Source organism: Chrysochloris asiatica, unplaced genomic scaffold (genome assembly GCF_000296735.1).
Source record: "Chrysochloris asiatica unplaced genomic scaffold, ChrAsi1.0 scaffold00014, whole genome shotgun sequence".
Taxonomy (NCBI): domain Eukaryota; kingdom Metazoa; phylum Chordata; class Mammalia; order Afrosoricida; family Chrysochloridae; genus Chrysochloris; species Chrysochloris asiatica.
This window is the reverse complement of record NW_006408532.1, coordinates 2,834,420-2,853,939: the sequence shown is the minus strand read 5'-3', so window position 1 is coordinate 2,853,939 and position 19,520 is coordinate 2,834,420. Positions and strand designations below refer to the sequence as shown.

The 19,520-nt window shown below is 37.3% G+C and overlaps 1 protein-coding gene across 1 annotated transcript in view; it reads left to right on the top strand.

Annotated features, from left to right (window-relative positions):
- Nucleotides 1-19,520, top strand: part of SCAI (suppressor of cancer cell invasion) — a 146,409-nt gene that overhangs the window by 83,985 nt on the left and 42,904 nt on the right. Inside the window, exons 4-6 of the mRNA XM_006834760.1 lie at nucleotides 10,523-10,618; nucleotides 11,763-11,849; nucleotides 13,401-13,499. Of these exons, the coding sequence (XP_006834823.1) occupies nucleotides 10,523-10,618; nucleotides 11,763-11,849; nucleotides 13,401-13,499 (282 nt within the window). The remainder of the gene's footprint in view (nucleotides 1-10,522; nucleotides 10,619-11,762; nucleotides 11,850-13,400; nucleotides 13,500-19,520) is intronic.

Genomic DNA, 19,520 nt, shown 5'->3' with positions numbered 1-19,520 from the left:
ATCCTGTTTTTCTGCTTGTTCTCCTATCTTAGTGGTATTGAGAGATTTATCTTCCAGGTCACTACTTCTGGCTTCCATCTTCCATCTACTCCTTTGCCATTTCAGTGTTATTTGGACAATATCATTAATATTTCATGCAAGTAAAATCTTGCTAAACTTAATACAACAATGGCTGCAACCGTACATTGACAGAGAACTTCTGGAGGGTCAAGATGTATTGATCATTATTGGTTGGAATGCAAAGCTTGAAAAAAAGAAGTAGGATCAATAGTTGGGAAATATGGTCTTGGTGATAGAAACGATACATGATAGAATTTTGTAAGACCAGTAACTTCTTCATTGCAAGTACCTTTTTTAAACAAAATGAAAAGACAACTATACACATGAACCTTACTAGATGGAATACTAATATCAAACTGACTACATCTTTGGGTAGATACCATTGAAAAGCTAAACAAGACCAGAAGAGTTGCAGGATGACATCAAAAATATCACATTGATAGAAAGCAAAAGGTCATAAGAAGACAAGAAAGAAGAAAAAGAACAAAATAGATGTCAGAAGAGACTCTGAAATTTGCTCTCATCAGACACTAGAGGAAATGGAGGAAATGAGAAGCTAAAAGAGCTGAACAGAAAATCTCAAAGGTCAGCTCGTGAAGATAGAGTCAAGTATTATAATGAAATGTACAAAGTTGTTGAGTTACAAAACTAAAAGGAAACAACACATTCAGCATTTCGCAAGCGGAAAGAACTGAAGACAAGATTCAAGCCGCAACCTGCAATACTGAAGGACTCCAGGGTCAAAATATTGAATGATGCAGAAAGCTTCAAAAGAACATGAAAAGGATACACAGTCACTGTACCAAAAAGAAATAGTCAATGTTCAACCATTTCGAGAGGTAGCAGATGGTCAAGAGTCAATGGTAATGAAGAAAAATGTTTAAGATACAGTGAGGCAATGACAAAGAACAAGGCACCTGGAAGTTGTAGAGTACATACTGAAATCTCTCAACAGACTGATGCAGCCCTGGATACACTCACTCATCTATGCCAAGAAATTTTAGAAGTAGGATACCTCCCCACCATATTGGAAGAGATCCATATTTGTGCACATTCCAAGGAGAGGTGACCCAAAGGAATGAGAAATCATCAGACAGTATTAATATCACATGCAAGTAAAATATTGCTATAGATAATTTTTAAATGACTGAAACAGTACATTGACAGGGAACTACAAGAGGTTCAAGCTGGATTCAGATGAGGATGTGGAATTAGGGATGTCATTGTTAATGTCAGATGGATTTTGGCTAGAAGCATAGAATAGATGCCTACCTGTGCTTTATTGACTATGCAGGGATTTTCAGCTGGGGGTGATGACAACCTATGGATCACAGTGCAAAGAATGGGTATTGCGGAACACTTAACTGTGCTCTTGGAACCTGTTTATAGGCATAAAACCTGTGTAAAGAACCAAGAGTGCATAGTATGAAACAGAACAGTTGACTTCCCAACCCACAGAACAAGTAAAGCTCAGCTTCTTTTAGCAGGAGACTCACTTGAGGATTGGGGTGTCTCCAGTCACTTAATTGGTGAACTAGGTTTGCTGACCCACAGAGCTAGAAATGAGTGCCTTCGGGCTGATGCTTATAGCGATGTGTAGTGCACTTTGAGCATTCATCAGCCGTAACAGTGAAGAAGCCAGGCCAAGGGCTAGAGAGAGACTTACCTGTGGGCACAGCAGAGAAGAACTATCCTTACCAAGACCTGTATCCTGAGCAATTTCTGATCCTGTATGATAACCTGTTAACTTCCTTAATAAACCCCATATCTGTGAATATGTTGTCTGAATTCTGTGGACCCACTGCCATGAATTATTGAACCCAAATAAGAAGTAGAGAGTACTGTGGGAAGAATGATTGGTGCCATTTTCACACTGTGTAAACAAGAATGTGGAAACTGAGCAATGTGCTTCCTGACCAGAAACTTTATTCATTGGCCTTTCACTGCAACTTTGTTGGTGATAACAGCGTTCCAAGACCTGAGAGACCAAATGAACTGCTAGAAAAGGACTTTACTATTGTAGCATCAGAACTGAAGTTGGTTTTCTGTGTCATAGATAGATATGAGCACTGACTGAATTAGGGGTCAGAGAGTTTGAATTTTAATCCCGGCCTACAGTTTACTGATCACAATTTCCCACACAACCCATTTAAGTTCTCTCAGCAAAAGTTTAGCGTGTGTATGAGTACATGTTCATATACAACTAGATATTTTGGGAAAACCAAGCATTTAAGGATGCAACTAAGGAAAGGAAGCCCTTTCAAGAAAATTGTAAGACCCAAATTTTTAATTCTACAGAATTACAAGGTGAAGAAGCTAGGAACAGTGCTATTATGCCTTAGAGAGAGACTTAGAAGAATGAAGTGTACATTGGACTTGGATTTTAGCTATAAGTAGGCATCAACAGTCTCAGTTTATTACATTTTAGTAAATATGGATGGTTTGTAAAAACTTGAAAGGTACATTTTTAAACATCGCTGAGAATCAAGTTTGATTGTACTGCATTCTTCTTTATTCTCTGGACTTTTTATAGAGAGTTGAGGAGACAAAAATAGAAATTAGTGTTATGTTTTAACCATTGTTTTAATGACTTGGGAAAATATTATAAGCTGCCAATTTATGACATTGATGTTTTTGAAAAATGTGAAATATAAGGTCATTTCACTTACAGTGTAATTCATAGAACTCCATTTAATTTAATTATTGTTGTTGAGTGCCGTCGAGTCGGTTCCGACCCATAGCGACCCTGAACAGGGTTTCCGAGGGTGTAAGTCCTTACGGGAGTAGAAAGCCTCATCTTTCTCCTGCGGATCGGCTGGTAGTTTCGAACCGCTGACCTTAAGGTTCTCAGCCCGATTCGTAACCACTACGCTATATGGACCATTAATTCCCCATCTCTACTGATAGCGTAGTGGTTACTAATCCGGCTGCAAACCGCAAGGTCAGCAGTTCGAAACTACCAGCTGTTCCGCAGGAGAAAGATGAGGTGTTCTACTCCCGTCAAGATTTATAGCCTCGGAAACGCTGTACAGGGTCGCTATGGGTCAGAACTGACTCCACGGCACATAACAACAACAACAAATGATAGTAATAATGATCAAGTGACATATTCAGAGTTTAAAACCAGAATAAAGCTCTGAATAGTAAAGTTGTTGCTGTTGTTAGGTGCCATCGAGTTGGTACCGACTCATAACAACCTTGTATACAACAGAATGAAACACTACCCGGTCCTGCACCAACCTCACAATTGTTGCTACACCTAGAGCCCATTGCTACTGCCAGTGTACCAGTCCTTGAGGATCTTCTTCTTTTTATCTGACCCTCCACTTTAACAAACATGAATGATATCCTTCTATAGGAACTGCTCACTCCTGATCATATATCTGAAGTATGAGAGATAAAGTCTGACCATCCTGGCTTCCAAGGAGCACTTGTCTATACTTCTTCCAACACAGATCTGTTTGTTCTTTTGGCATTCCATGGTAATGTCAATATTCTCCTCCAACACCATAACTCAAATGTATCAATTTTTCTTCAGTCTTCCTTATTCACTGTCCAACTTTCACATACATATGAGGTTGTTAAAAATATCATGGCTTGGATCAGGCTTGTCCTCAAACCGCCATCTTAGCTCTTCAACAGTTTCAAGAGGTCTTATATAGCAGATTTACCTTGACTGCTGCTTCCACGAGTGTTGGTGGTTGATCTGAGCAAAAGGAAGTCTTTGACAATTTCAATCTTTTCTTCACTTATATGTCTGTTGTTTGGTCCAGTGGTGAGGATTTTTATTTTCTTTACATTGAGATGCAACCCATACTGAAGGCTGTGGTCTTTGATCTTCATCAATAAGTATTTTAAGTCCTCTTCACTTTCAGCAAGCAAGGTTTTATCATCTGCATATCATAGGTTGTTAATGAGTCTTCCTTCAATCCTCATGTGATGTTCTTCATATAATCCAGCTTCTTGTATTAGTTGATCAGCATACAGATTGAATAAATATGGTGAAAGAATACAACCCTGGCACACGCCTTTCCTAATTTTAACCATTCAATGTTCCTTGTTCTGTTTGAACAACTGCCTCTTGGTCTATGTACAGGTTCCTCATGAGCACAATTAAGTGTTTTGGAATTATCATACCCCATAATATTGTCCATAGCTTTTCATGATCTACACAATCTAAAGTCTTTGCTTAGTCAGTAAATCACAGATAAACATATTTCTGGTATTCTCTGCTTTCAGCCAAGATCCATCTAATGTCTGCATTGATATCCCTTGTTCTATGTCCTCTTTTGAATCTGGCTTGAATTTCTGGAGATCTCTGTTAATGTATGGTTATAGCCATACATTGTATTATCTGTATGAAATTTTACTTGCATGGGATATCAGTGATATTGTCCAATGATTTCCATATTCCATTGGATCACTTCTCTTTAGACTTGGCGTAAATACGATCTCTTCCAGTCAGTTGGCCAGGTATTGTTTTCCAAATTTCTTGGCATAGATGAGTGAGTGCCTCCAGTACCATATCAGTTTGTTGAAAGATTTCAATTTGTATTATGTCAGTTCCCAGTACCTTGTTCTTTGACAGTGCCTTATATGCACCTTGGACTTCTTCCTTCAGGATCACTGGTTCTTGGTCATATACTACCTCCTGAAAAGGTTGAATATTGAACATTTCTTTTTGGTACAGTGACTGTGTATTCCTTCCATCTTTTGATGCTTTCTGCATCATTCAATATTTTGTCCTTAGAATCCTTCAGTATTTCAAGTTGAGGTTTGAACTTTTTCTCAGTTCCCTCAGCTTGAGATGCTGAGCGCGCTCTTCCCTTACGGTTTTCTAATTCCAGGTCTTTACACATATCGTTATAATATTTGAGTTTGTCTTCTCGAGTTGACCTTTGACATTTTCTGTTTAGCTCTTGTACATCCTCATTTCTTCCATTTGCCTTAGCATCTCTAAAACCCTTTATAAACTTACCCCTCAGTATGGTACTATAAGATAAGCAATGGGGAAGCAAAACTAGTAAAGCCAGTATGTATATGTATGTAAGTATATATAGAAAGAATGAGAGTTGTTTTTGTTGAGTACTCTTTAGTCAGTTCCAACTCATAGCGACCCTGTATGGTTTTCCAAGGAACAGCTGGTATATTTGAACCACTGGCATTATAATTCAAACTGACGTTATGGACCTTTGCTTATCCTACAGTGCCGTACCAAAGAGTGGTTTATGTCAAGGAAATGTCTCATATAGTTGTACAAGTGGGTAAGTCCCATGTTTGTTGGTTAGATGTCAGGCAGTAGGCCTTTGATTCATGTAATAGCAGGGCTGATGAACAAGATTGGTAGGTCAGTCGGCAGGCAGGATGGCAGGTCAGACAGGTAAGATGATCAGTTGCTAAAGACTCATGATCAGCAGGCAATAGAACAAGCAACTGGCTTCAGTCTAAAGAACTGAATGCTGGATGATTTGCCAGATACATAATCCAGACCTAGTACATAGCATGCAAGCTTTGCCTGAGTGTTTAATATATTGGATGTAGGCCACACCCCCAAGGAAAATATTAGTTCAAATGATTGTTTGCGCATATCAGATCTCATCATGGAGGATTACTATACTTTAAATGCCAAACCACAGAATATGCCCAGTCATGTTGACATAAATCTATCGCACATTAACCAACAGAGTTGATAGCTATAAATCAGAAAAGGCTTGCAGATTACAACTTTATAGAAACCTTCTTTTTTTTTTTAGCCTATTAGATTGTATCTTAATTTTTTTTTTTTCTTCCACTGCTTATCAGTCAGTTTGTCATACTGTGGTGGTTTACCTGTTACTGTTATGCTAGAGGTATTAAATAGCAGCAGGGTAGACAGGTATCAGTGAAGCTTCTAGACTAACAGACACTAGTAAGAAAGAGGCAGGCTACTTCTGAATTATCAGCCACTGAAAATCTTTTGAATATCAGGAGAATATTGTCAAATATAGTGCCAGAAGATGAGCCCCTCAGGTTGGAAGACACTCAAAATTTGACAGGGGAAGAGCTGCCTTCTCAAAGTACAGTTGACCATTATGATATGAATAGAGTAAAGCTTTCAGAACCTTCATTTGTTGATGGGGCACAACTCAAAATGAGGAGAAACAACTACAAACATCCATTAATCATTGGAACAAGGTATTTACAAAGTATGAATCTAGGAAAATTGGAAGTTGTCAAAAATAAAATGGAACACATAAAGATGAATATTCTAGTTATTAGTAAGCTGAAATGAACTGGTATTGGCCATTTTGAATCAAACAGTTATGGTTTACTATGCCAGGAATATGCAAGAGGAATGGCATCACATATATTGTCAAAAATGACACTTCAAGATCTATGTTGAAGTACAAGGTTGTCTATAATAGGATAATAAGCGCGTGCCTACAAGCAAGACAAGTTAATACCACTGTTATTCAAATTTATGCACCAGCCTCTTAAGCCAGTGATGATAAAATTGAAGAATTCTGTTAACTTCTCCAGTCTGAAATTGATCAAACATGCAAAAAAGTTTGTGCGTTGATAATTACTAGTGATTGGAATACAAAGGTAGGAAAAAGAAGAAGGATTAGTAGTTGGAAAATATGTCCTTGGTGAAAGAAATGATGCTTAAGATAAACAAATAGAGAGGGGGAAAAAAAGCAGAAGAACAATTTAAAAGTACAAATATGACAGTTTGAGATTTTTCTTGGTTAAGTTAATGTTGTCATTTCATTTTTTTAGCTGAGATCTTGACTTAACCAGAAATTAGTTTTTCCTTATCTTTACCATTCTATAATAGTTTTTTGTTTTGTTTTGTTTTTTAGTAACCATTTCAAAACAGAAATATTACTGTTTTCTGCATGATTCCTGCAGAGCAGACTGTTTTACTGGGCATAAAAAAAAGATAATATAGGCAGAGTATAAAGAATATAAAACTAATTACCTTGAGTAAGTAAAAAATACAAAGAAAATTGCTCAGTTAAATGTGTTCTCTCTTTTGCTGTTCTTGAAAACCTTGTCTAACTATTCCTATATGAACAAACCCAGGCAGGCAAGTACAGAACCCACAAGGGAGCTTCAGAAAGTTTGTGGGAAACTGGAATTAAGAAATAATGTAATTTCCCCAGCAACTTTTTGAAGCCCCCTTGTATGAGGAGGCCAGTGATCACCAGCTATTCTCATTTACCTTAGAGAGTCTGAGTAAGACTAGCTGAATCAGCTCAAATTGCCAGCCTACAAAAGTGCAAGTAATAATTGGTTTTTGTTTTTAGCTGCTGAGTTTTGAAGTGCTTTGTTATGCAGCAAAAAGTAAATGATAAAATCTCCCACTTTTAGAAAATTAGTACCTGCCCTTCTTCTATACACTGCTTTATAATATAGACAGACCACTTCTGAAAAACATTGTAATAAGAAATGTGTAGGGAAGGAAATATTGTCACTGATACAGTCTGTATACCGAGAGGTATAAAGTCCACCAGTAAAACATTATTGCTTGAGACAGAGAAGAAGAATTTTCTGGCAATCTATACCTTGGTTCAGTGTGTCTGAAAATCAGGTTTCAGAGATATGTGAAGATCCCATCTTTATCCAGCTGATCTGGTACTAGATTTATAAAACTGTTCAACTCTTAAGGGGTATGCTAATAATGACAATCTCTGTGTAGATGTGAGAAAGGGATTTAATTTTTCCTTCCTTCTCTGCCAAGAGACCTACATACACTTTAAAGGATAGTTTTCAAACATAGAACCAGAGTAGATCATATCTTGTTCTAGTAAGGATGAGTCAAGTCCACAAGTGGGCTTATTCAAAAACCAAAAAAAGTACTCTTCCCCTGTCATGCACACACACAACAGAGAATAAACACAACTTTCTCAAGACCTGTTACTGTTGTTGCTGTGAAGTGCTGTCGAGTTGATTCCAACCCATAGCGACCCTGTATAGGGTTTCCAGGGAGCAGCTAGTGAGCTTGAACCACTGACACTGCAGCTCAAATGACTCTGCAGTCTGGTGCATTAACCCACAGAGCCACACCAGGACTCGCTCCTCAAGACCTAGACCTCTGAAAATTACCTATAGCAGAAATATTAAGGAAATTTGGGAAAATTTATTCCTTCTACAGTAAAATGCCACAGATCATGGCTTCTATGAATAGGTCATAAGATCATAAAGAGAAAATAGGTAAAGATGAAATGGCAAGAAATGCTCTCAGGAAGCCAAAAATGCAGTGTTTCTAAGGTACTAGTCTGATTCTTTTGTCTTTGAAGTTTGCTCTTCCTGTTTGAATTTCCCAAAGTGCGGTCATTTTTTGAGACATGTTCTGTCTTTTCTAGAATTAATTACTTGTACTTTAAGGAGCTCTGGTAGCATAGTGGTTACGAATCTGGCTGCTAACCTCAAGGTTGGTAGTTCGAAACTACTAGCTGTTCCATGGAAGAAAGATGAGGCTTTCTGCTCTCGTAAAGATTTACAGCCTCAAAAACCCTGTAGAGGGTCACTGAGTCGGAACTGACTCCACGGCACATAACAACAAGGTAACCTACTTAAAGGCTTTAACACAGAGTTTTTGCCACAAGTATGAGGCTGAGTCCTAGTAGTTTTTAGGTGTATCTTTTATAGTTGTTTTGTGCCATTGAGTCTGTTCTGACTCACATTGACTATGTATCATGTTTCCTAGAGTGGCTGGTGGGGTTGGACTGCTGATGTTGCAGTTAGCTATCCAGTGCTTATTCTACAGCACCACTCCATACATCATGGGTTCATGTTTTACAGTTGGGCATTAGAAATTGTTGTGCCTTTCAATTCTGAAAATTCTGTAATTCTGCTGGGTCAGTTAAATTCAAGGCAGAGAGGTCAGCTCAGAATGTTATAGTCAGTTTTTTGGGATACCTATGGGGTAATCTTGATAGATTTTCTCAAAGGTCACAGGATGATCTTGGGGACTTCTTATAAAGAAGTTTTAAGAAAATTGATTACTGCATTGGTGAGAAAAAGGCCAGGAAAGTTATGTCTAAGAATTTTCATCACAACAGTGCACCTGCTCATTCTTCAAATTTATCAAGGGCTGTCCTATGAGAACTCCTTTGGGAAACCTTACCCCATCCATCGTAAACCCTGATCTTACTTCTTCAGACTTCTTTTTGCTCCCCAAACTCCACATTTAAAAAGGAACACAGTTTGAGTCTCTCGAGGATGCAAAACTGCCATTTTGACATGGTGTAAATCAAAGAGTGCAGAGTTCTTTTGGGAATGGTTGTAGTTGTTAAGTGCCATTGAGTTAGTTCTGACTCATAGAGACCCAGTATAGAGTTTCTGAGGATTGATTGGTGAATTTAAGCCGCCAACTCTGTGGTTCAAACTGAACTTGTGGTCCTATGCTTCTCCTACAGCGCCACACCAGAAGGGTTACAAAGATGGAAACACAGCCTTTAAAAGGGTGAAGACCTAGATAGTGGTGATGTTGGGAAATAGTTTAGCTTCACATTTTGATATTTTTGTTTAATAAAGGTTTTTATTATTTTGTGGCAATACTGTTTGACTTACCCTTATAATTTAGGTGTTTTTATAGCAGTAACCCTGAAAAAGGGATTGTTGTAACAAGTAACACCAATATTTTTGTGCTGTTCTCCAGTAAAGATTTATTTCTAGCTTGAATGATAGCTGCAAGTTGGCTACAGTTCTATAGGTCCCTTAAATCTGTGTTACTATGAGTTTTAGTATGGCAATATAAGATAAGCATTGGACTGTTAACCACAAGGTCAGCAGTTCAAACCCACTATTGCTCCTCCAAAACCCTATGCAGGGTTGCTATGAATTGGAAATGATTCAACAGTACTTAACAACAACTATGGGTTCTAGACTGCGGAGCAAACCTATGGTCATAGGTTAAATGGAAAAGTGAAAACATGTAACAACGTCTCTTAGATCTCTTTACATGTAGTGTGGGGAATTTTCAGTCACATTTCTTTTACCAAAGCAAGTTGTATGGTCAAACCGAATGTTATTAGGGTAGGGAATTAGTTGTCTTACAAGGCATATACTTTAATTCACAAATCCTAAGGACCGGGAATGTATATTTATCTTATTGAGAGGGAATAAAATAGTTGAGAATACAATACAGTTTAGGGAATATTCCCTAAGCTGTATTTTCCACACTGCAGACTTCTGAGTTGAAGATAAACATTTGAAAGCTAACCCTATAGGTGAGTTTGAATAAATTGAATTGGGGAAAGAGAAGAGAGTGATAGAAACCTGCTGAGAGAGAAGAGGGGAAGTTTAGCAAAGAACTGGACTCTTGCTACAGAAAAATTTCTATTCCAACCATTAGGGCATTAAAAAAAAAAACACCTCAAATGCATATGCTTTAAATCTATTCAGTTACCATCGCAAGATACAATTACCAACTAGCATCAGAAATTTATTGATATATATTTATTTGTCGTTACAGAGACTTGCCACAGTATGGACAGAAGCAGTGGCAGTCTTATTTTGGAAGAACTTTTGATGTCTATACCAAACTCTGGAAGTTTCAGCAGCAGCATCGGTAAAGCATTTTATAGTTAAAGGAGAATAAAGGGCCCCTGTTATGTTACTCACAGTTTTCATCTTTACTACCTCTGCTTTTTTTCTTCTTGGTGCTTTAAAAATAATATATTTAGTCTGTGTGATCAAAATGAAAACAAATGGGTCTATTTATTTAAGATTTTTAAATGTTTTTAACTGGATGATGCCCACCTGCCATTAACAACTGCTCTGACTCAGGTGATATCAGAGGGTCCTAGGCAAATAGGAGAAAAATGTCAAACAAAAATTCAAATTCACGAAAAAGACCAGACTTAGTGATCTGACAGAGATTGGAGGAAACTGTGAAGCCATGGCTTTAAGACACCCATCAGACCTGGAACTGATGGCATTCCTGGAGACCACATTTCACCTAAACAGTAGACAGGCTCATAACAAAGAGTATCACCTGGGAGGAACATAGTCTTTAGAAGAATCAGCCATCTGAAATCAAAAGGACAACATTGTCCCAAATGCAAACATGAGAAGGCAAAAAGGGGTAGAAATTTCAGATGAAACGAACCAGGGAACCCCGGGTAGAAATGGGTTCACCCTGGGTAATGCAATCCATGTCATAGAACATTTTATATACAAACTACCTAATGGGAAACTCTCCAGCCATCCCTAAGAAATCCTATACAGGATTGCTGTGGGTCAGAACTGACTCAACAGCACTTATCAACAACAAATGGGAAACTGGTTTGCTCTGTAAACTTTTATCTAAGATACAGTTTTTTAAAATCTTTAAAAATGTTCTTAACTGAGTTTTTTGGTAAGACATATGGTAGTATATCTAAAATAGTTCAGATGAACTCCAACACAGGTGGGATGATTCATACTTTCATTCTAAAATAGGTGGTGTTTATTGGGCAAAGTTTTTTGAGAGGTTTTGCTTTACATTTTCATGAGAATAGCTCAGAGGAGTCTCTCTTTATATTTCTACTTACTGTAAATAGACTTTTAATTAATGTTTTTTAAACTAAATTGAATGATTATTTTGAAGTGTTATGAAAAATTCATTAGCTTTTCTGAGTTGGATGGTATTTTATCTTATAAATGTACAAGATTGGTTTTATTTTTGAAATGTGTAGTCTCTTATTTCTATTTCTTATCTCCTATACAAACAGACAAGTCCTGGATAATCGGTATGGCTTGAAGCGATGGCAAATAGGGGAAATTGCTTCCAAGATTGGGCAGCTCTACTACCATTATTAGTAAGTGAATTGCACATGGAAAGATAAAGTGTAGTCCTGTTTACAACACAGGCTTTTGGATCGTAGGTAGTTAGTATGCTCGCCTCTTAAAAGGGGCAATAGTTGAGTTACAAATGAAACTCGAATACTTAAGAACAGATTGAACATTTCGAAATGACCTTTCTTCATTAACATTATTTACTTCAAAAACTAACTTTCTAAGCAGTTCGTCTTGTCAGACTTATTTCTCGTGTAACTTAAAAGAATTTGATTTTAGTTTTTAGATAGATGATTAATACTAACTGGATTTACAGATTTGTGGGTTCACTTAAATCTTAATAATATGCATAGACATAACGTGTATATAAATGAGTGGTTTTCAATAAGGTATTTTAAAAAACTCATCTTAAAAGCAAAAGAAAAATTATAATAGTAAGACGTACCTAAAAGATAGCATGGGGTGAATAAAGAGAGTTTTGTTAGCTGATTTTGTCCTCAGAACAATAACATCTACATAGTACCACCATAAGACAAGGGAAGAAGAGGACTCCTTTTAGGACTCTAATTTCTTTATCATTAAGTAATGCCATATATATAAGAAAATTATTTGGACAATTTGTAATTTAACAGGATAGAAAATTTATTCATTTTCCTAGATATTTTTCTTTTAGTATGCTATCCGGAATTCCCACCACTAAAATCATTTATAAAATTAGAAATGTTAATAGGGAACTTAACTTATCAATGTCCCTTAAAGATTTATGTGGGTTAGTCTCTTTGTAGGTTCTCTGAATAAAGCTAGGTAAATTGGCCTAAGGAAAAGTGACTATGTGTGAATTTGGTGACGGTTATGAAAGGTCTGGTCCTGGGTGAGTAAAATCTAACTGAGTGGAATGTTGTTTGGCGAGTACCTTTAAAGAATTAGTACACAGCCACTCATTTTTCAGCATGGTTAGGTTCAGCAGAGTAGGTTTTCAATGCAAAAATTGACTTTATGCAAAAATGTAAGATGACTGTATCAGATCACAAAATGGAAGGAAAATGACTGTGTCATTATAAATCTGCCAAATCGCATCATTACATAACTATCAAACCACTGAGATTTGTGAAAGCCAGGTTCCCACATGACCTTAACCATCATAGCCTACATTGCTCTTGCCTCACACCTTGGAGTTCATTACCACCAGATGTGTGTCATTATGTGCACAATCGTCAGATTGTAGATCTTTGTACCAAAGAGTAAGCTCCCAACTGCTGACCAAAAATTCTGCAGTTCGAAACCACTGTAAATGCAAAATGTCAGATAACGAGATCGTCAATAAAAAAAGTGAAGAGTGGGTATACTTGAATACTATATGTTGACATCAAAAAGGCTTAAAAGCAGTAGAAAGGCTTTTTTAAAAAATCACTATTAATAAATTTACATATTTTAGAAGTTGATATGATTATTGCTTTGCTGATTCCAATTTAGGATGGTCATTCTTGACCTTTCATATAGAGAAGTGGAATCTTTTCATGGTGAAGAGTTTGAGACACTTGCAAATTTAAAGTTGATTGTTTTTTTTCTTATAGCCTACGTACCTCTGAGACCAGCTATCTGAATGAGGCCTTCTCCTTTTATTCTGCAATCAGACAGAGATCATATTATTCTCAAGTCAATAAAGAGGACAGGTATGCACCTATTATGTTTTTAGAAAGGTGAGGATAAGACACTCAAAATCTTTAGTTATTGAAAAATTATAACTTTTGTTTGTTTAACAGGCTTTATTGTGTGCCTACTATGTATGAAGGAGCTCTGGTAGCATAGTGGTTACGAATCAGACTGTGAACCTCACGGTCAGTAGTTCAAAACTACCAGCTGTTACACGGGAGAAAGATGAGGTTTTCTGCTCCCGTAAAGATTTACAGCCTCGGAAACCCTGTACAGGGTCGCTATGAGTCGGAACTGACTCCACAGCACATCACAACAACAACAACTATGTACGAATCAGGCTTCTAATCTCACCGTCAGCAGTTCGAAACTACCAGCTGTTACACGGGAGAAAGATGAGGCTTTCTGCTCCAGTAAAGATTTACAGCCTCGGAAACCCTGTACAGGGTCGCTATGAGTTGGAACCGACTCCACAGCACATAACAACAACTATGTATTAGAACTATTGGTATGGCATTGTAGGATAACCACTGGACTGCTAAGCGCACCCCTCACACCTGTTCTTCAGGAACCCTATACAAAGATCCCTGTGAGTTGGAACCAACTTGATGGCACTTAACAAAACAACTAAGCCTACTTGAGCAATTATACAAAGATACAAAATTACATAAAAGCAATAAATATTATAGATGTTGTACTAGATGTCATAGTACCTGAGAAGAGTCAGAACAAAAAGGAGAGCTTGGATTTTTTTATGAGAATTCTGTCACATAAGGCTTCATAGAAAAGAAACTTCTCCAAAGTAAGACTTAGTTAATAGCCTTTGTTCTTTTAGCCTATGCTTGACTTAATTTTAATTCATAAACATTCAAAAGCCTATTAAAAACTGTTGTGTGGGACAAGAGAGAAGACTAGTAATGTTATTTGAACTTTCTTTTATTTACCCAATACTGTTTTGTAGTCGCTCTCCTCTTGAAAAAAATGAATCATGAAATTTATTCATTTCCAATGGAAATCTATTGAGCATTTATTGTATCTGACACTGTGTTAGATGCTTTTATATAGTAGAAGAAGATATGAAAGATAAAGATGTGCTCTTTTCTTTTCAAAAACTAACCTAATTGGGGTTAGAAATATTTTGAACTTACTGGCAGATTATGATGTTGATAGTTAGTTCCAAATGAGGATGGAACTATTGTGAAAAGTTTGGCATCTTTTTCTGTTCAGATGGAATCTTCTTAAGACTATTGCTAACATTCCAAGAATTGTTGTAAGAGAAAGTTGAGGCATAGATCTGAATTTTATCTTTATCTCCAGCAACAGTACTCACATTTATAGTCTTTCTTAGCAATGGAAGAAAACACAATTTTGACATGTTTTTCCAGAGAACACTTTGTGGTTCACTATCATAAACCTTTTAACTAAGCTGCAACAATTCAGGAAAGCCCCACTTTTGTAAATCCCTTCTTTACCTTGTATATCTTGTTTAAACATGTCTAGAGGGATTTTCTCTGATACAAATAAGGCATGTAGTTGCTGAATTCTACATTTTCCATTTTGGTACCTTTTTGTTGTCACCTTGCTTCAGTCTTCTATCAGTTGTGTAAATGCCATCAGTTATTTTCCCTTCAGGTTTGCTTTTGGTTTGCTTCACACACTTTTCCTACAGATATATTTCATTCAGCCCTAGTTTTTTGTTTCCACACATGTTGTACAGTTTGTCTTACTTCTTGATGAGATAAATTGTGTCTCTAAACAATGAAAAATAACTTGTTTATACTTTATCAACATTAGAGATGCAATAAGCAGAGTACTATTTTAAGCAATAGCAAAATATATAATTTAGCTTTCCATATTTTCTAGTTTGACAATGGAAGAATTGGCCTTGAGCCCCTTAGTTTAAAAGTCACGTTTGATTTATTAAAATAGTTTTATGCTTTAATAACAAACATCACATATTAATTGTTTTCCTGTGCTGGCTGTTAGAACAGGGCAGATTAACAAAGGAAGGATTCTTTGGGATAGGATGGCAAAATATTTTGCCTTGGGCTACTACACCTGGTCAGAATTGTTCTTGTTAAGTGCCCTTAAGTCATTTTCTACTCTTAGTGACTTTATGTGGGATTTCTGAGGAGTAGCTGGTGGGTTTGAACCACCTGTATATTTAGTAGCAGTTCAGTTCTCATCCTACAATGGCACACCAGGTCAGATTTAGATATAGAGAAAGTGAAGTTTCTAACTACACAATAGGTGGGTTGGGTGGGTGGGTGTGGAGGGGATGTTTGTAGTACACCGCCTGGAAGGAAAAGTTTTCCCAGTTAAAGACTCAGTGTCTTACAAGCAGTGTGCCTGGCTGTTGGCCAAGGCTGATAATGTAATGTACCAAACATTCATGAAGAGAATTCTGATATCAAGTTTGGTGGTGATAGTTTTGAAGATTTTTATTATAGTGGGAAATGTGAATCAAAAATTCAAATCCTTGGCACTTTGTAACAGAATTAATGATGCTTAGGAGAATTTGGTGTGTGCCTTTCCAATGAGGTTCATGAGCTGAGTTTTTCTTCTGCATTTTGATATAGAGTTAACCAATAGCCTGAGAGCTGTGGTTTGGGTTTTCAAGCTTGATTGATATAGTCTTTCTTGTATTTGAATGGATAGCATTGATGGATTTCATCAGTGCTTTGCTTCAGTTTAGTAGTGGTTTCCAAAATAAATACATCCATCTACTTCTGTTTATTTAGTACACATGCCAATTATACTGGGGATAAGAATGGCAAAATTTCAGTAAATATAAAACCTGCATGCTCCTTATATTGTGTCCTTTATTTTTGTAGAAATTCCATGAAACATGATAAAATATTTAGAAAGAAATAAAATGCATGTAGTCTCAGGGAACACTGTGGTCAATTGGCAGAACATAGTCCACAAAGACAATGTTATACATCTACTTTGGTGAGTAGCGTCTGGGATCTTAAAAGCTCATGAGTGGCCAAAAGTTACTGGTCTCTCCATTTGTGTAGTACAAATAAGAGTGATAAGAATTGAAGAAGCTTGGAATCAGTTAGTCCAAGGGACTAATAGAACATGTGGACATCAGTCTCTGTGACTCTGAGACTAGAAGAACTAGATAGTGCTCTGCTCTCACTACCAATTACACTGAAAGGGATCACATTAGAAGGTCCCGGATAGAATGGCAGGATATATGGAAAAAAACACAAAATTATTTTTCAAAAAAAGACTGGGCTTCGTCTTTAGCCTATAACTGATTGGAATACCTAAAAGGAGTTCTAGAACTTGTCCAGTGAAATAGGCCTCTTACAGAGACTTTGCAGTGTGTAGAAGCTTAGGTGGAATCCTGAGCCTCATCCAGAACCTTCTGAGGTGGGACATTCCCACTAGAAAGGACAAGCAGACCAGCCTGGAACAGCTAGAGCAACAGAAGATACATCTTCAAAGAAAGATCAGCATGAAAAACCCAAAACAAAAATGGCAGTATGATTGGCTACTACAAGAAGAAGTAAGTTGTTTGCTGGGGAGCCTTCAAAGCAAGTAATCAAGTTCCTTTAGGACAAACCCCCTCTAAGATTGAAACTCAAGGGAACACATGAGCAGCCATGTTAAGATTGCTGGTGACAATGTTGGTCAACTGGTGAGTGGAAGAGGGGAAAAGGTAGCAATGAGTTCATCCACGTTCCATAGACTCCCATTGACCTGGAGATGAGAGAGAGAAGAGGAAGCGCTGGTTGTTATGAAGTGCAGTGATGCCTGGGAACTCCTGAGCCCATGGACAAGGAAATAGCTTTGGAGGGCTAGAGCTGAGAGTGAAATATCCAGCTGATATGAAGTGAGGGGACACGCAAAGAATGCCCAAACTTGCAGATTGTACCCATTTGACCTAGCCTCAATGGCTTGATAATCAGAACTTGACTAGAGGAATATAAAAGAATAATAATTTTTTGATAAAGGAAACAACTGTAAATTGCTACAATTTGATGAACTTGACCTATACATATGGTTGTAGTAGCTCAAAATACCAACTGAGAGGGAAGGAGTCTTTACATCAAGTATCAGTGCTAGCCCCTCTATACACAAGGTAGATAGAGACGAGCAACTTAGACATTGGCTACTTAAAATGAGGGAGTGATTAAGGCACAAAGTGAGTGGCTTGCAAGTTTTCAAGAGGAAGTTTAGTTTAAGAGTGTGTGGAGGAAGATAGAGTCCTCACTGAATAGTTTTCATCTTGTCAAGATGGGCCTGGTGAGAAGAGATGGGGATAAGATTCTTATTATTCAGTAGTGAGTAATTGTTATCATGACTAATTGCAACTGTCACAACTGTAAGGATAGAAGTTTTGTGGCAGAAATGGGGGACTAGTTAATCTTATAGTACAGAAAGAGAGGACCCTAGGACCATCAGGGGAGAGGAGCTCAAGTGGAGTGCGGGCCCCCATCCAGAGAAGCAGCGACACCAGAGATGAAGACATGGAGAGAGGGAGCAGCTGAGGACTCTAGACTCATGGAAAGAGAGGGACTGAGAGCTGGCAGCCAGGAGGCAGGCTTGCAGAATGTGCCCTTTGGTTGTTTAAATTATTATATATTCCTGAGTGTTTTTGTGTACACCACCATACCCTCACCTGCCCCCCCCCAAAAAAAAAAAAAACAACAGAGGGAATGGAAACAAATATTGTTACATGATGATGCACGGAGGAGATTGTAATCATTGCAATGAAGCTATGATGTAAAGCCGATGTTCTCCCATATAAACTATCACTCAGTTCAAAAAAAGAAAAAGAAAAGAAAAGATTGGGTTTACTGGTCAGAAAGAGACCGGAGGAACCTGAGATTATGGCCCTTAAACACTCTGGAAAGGAACTCACCCTTGTGTCCCAGCTTTCAGCCAAGCAGTAGATGGGCATACAGTTGGGACAGCAACACTAGTAAGGTATGCTCACTGTTAATGACAGAATGATCAATTATTCAAAATCAAAAGGGCAACTTTTACATAAGGACAGAGTTGAGAAGGAATGGGAAACTGGGTGGAACCATAGGAAGAAAGTGGGATAACTGTTGTATGGAGGGGAATGCAATCACTGAGAAGAAACAAAGTGTATGATTTGTTGAGTGTAAAACTGAGAGCTTGTCTATAAACCTTCACTCAATTCAAAATAAAAAGTTTTTAAAAAAATATAAAAAAAGTATGTTACCAGTAGTCATATGTCTGTCATATACCACATGTAATTCATTTCCAAATCCTCTTGTTTCCTTCCTTTAAAATAAATCTGCTATCTGTCTACCTCTCACTACTTTCAGTACCACTTCCGTTATATAGGCCACTGTTCTTCCCTACCTGAACATTACAGTAGCCTTCTTCTGGTCTCCCTTCTTCTACTCTTGTTCTTGCTATGCTCTATTCTCAACAAAGCCTGTAGAATTTCCTATCTTGTTATTCTTCTTTCAAAACTCTCAGTTCTCTGTCTCACGCAGATCGTAGAAATAAGTCTTGAGCTTGAAGACATATGAAAAGCAAAGAACAAAAGTTTGAAAAGCAGAGAACAAAAGTTAACCTCAGAGAAAATATCAACTAGTTCAACTTACATGTAATTTACATGTAATTGGAATCCCAGAAGAAGATAATATTTGGGACGAAAGCCTACATATTTGAAGAAAAGTTGCTGAAATTTTCTCAAAATTGAAGAAAAATACTAACTTTTTCTGACTGTTAGATCTTTCAAGATGAGGACCATGTCTACAGAATATTTGTCACTTAGTCTATTGCCTGTCACGTCTAAGTTCTAAATAGATACTTAATGAATGAATGAATAAACAAGTTAACTGATGAATGAATCATTAAAAATAAATGTGTTAACAAAAAAAGCAAAAAACCTAAATTGTTAGACTTTCAGTATGTTGGTGGACTAGGCAGATACACTACAGGGACCCACCACAAATAAGATGGTGATGGTCGTAGTGATGAGCTGTGGAGTTGGTTCTGACTCATAGTGACACTGTACAGGGTTTCTGAGGCTGTAAATCTTTATAGAA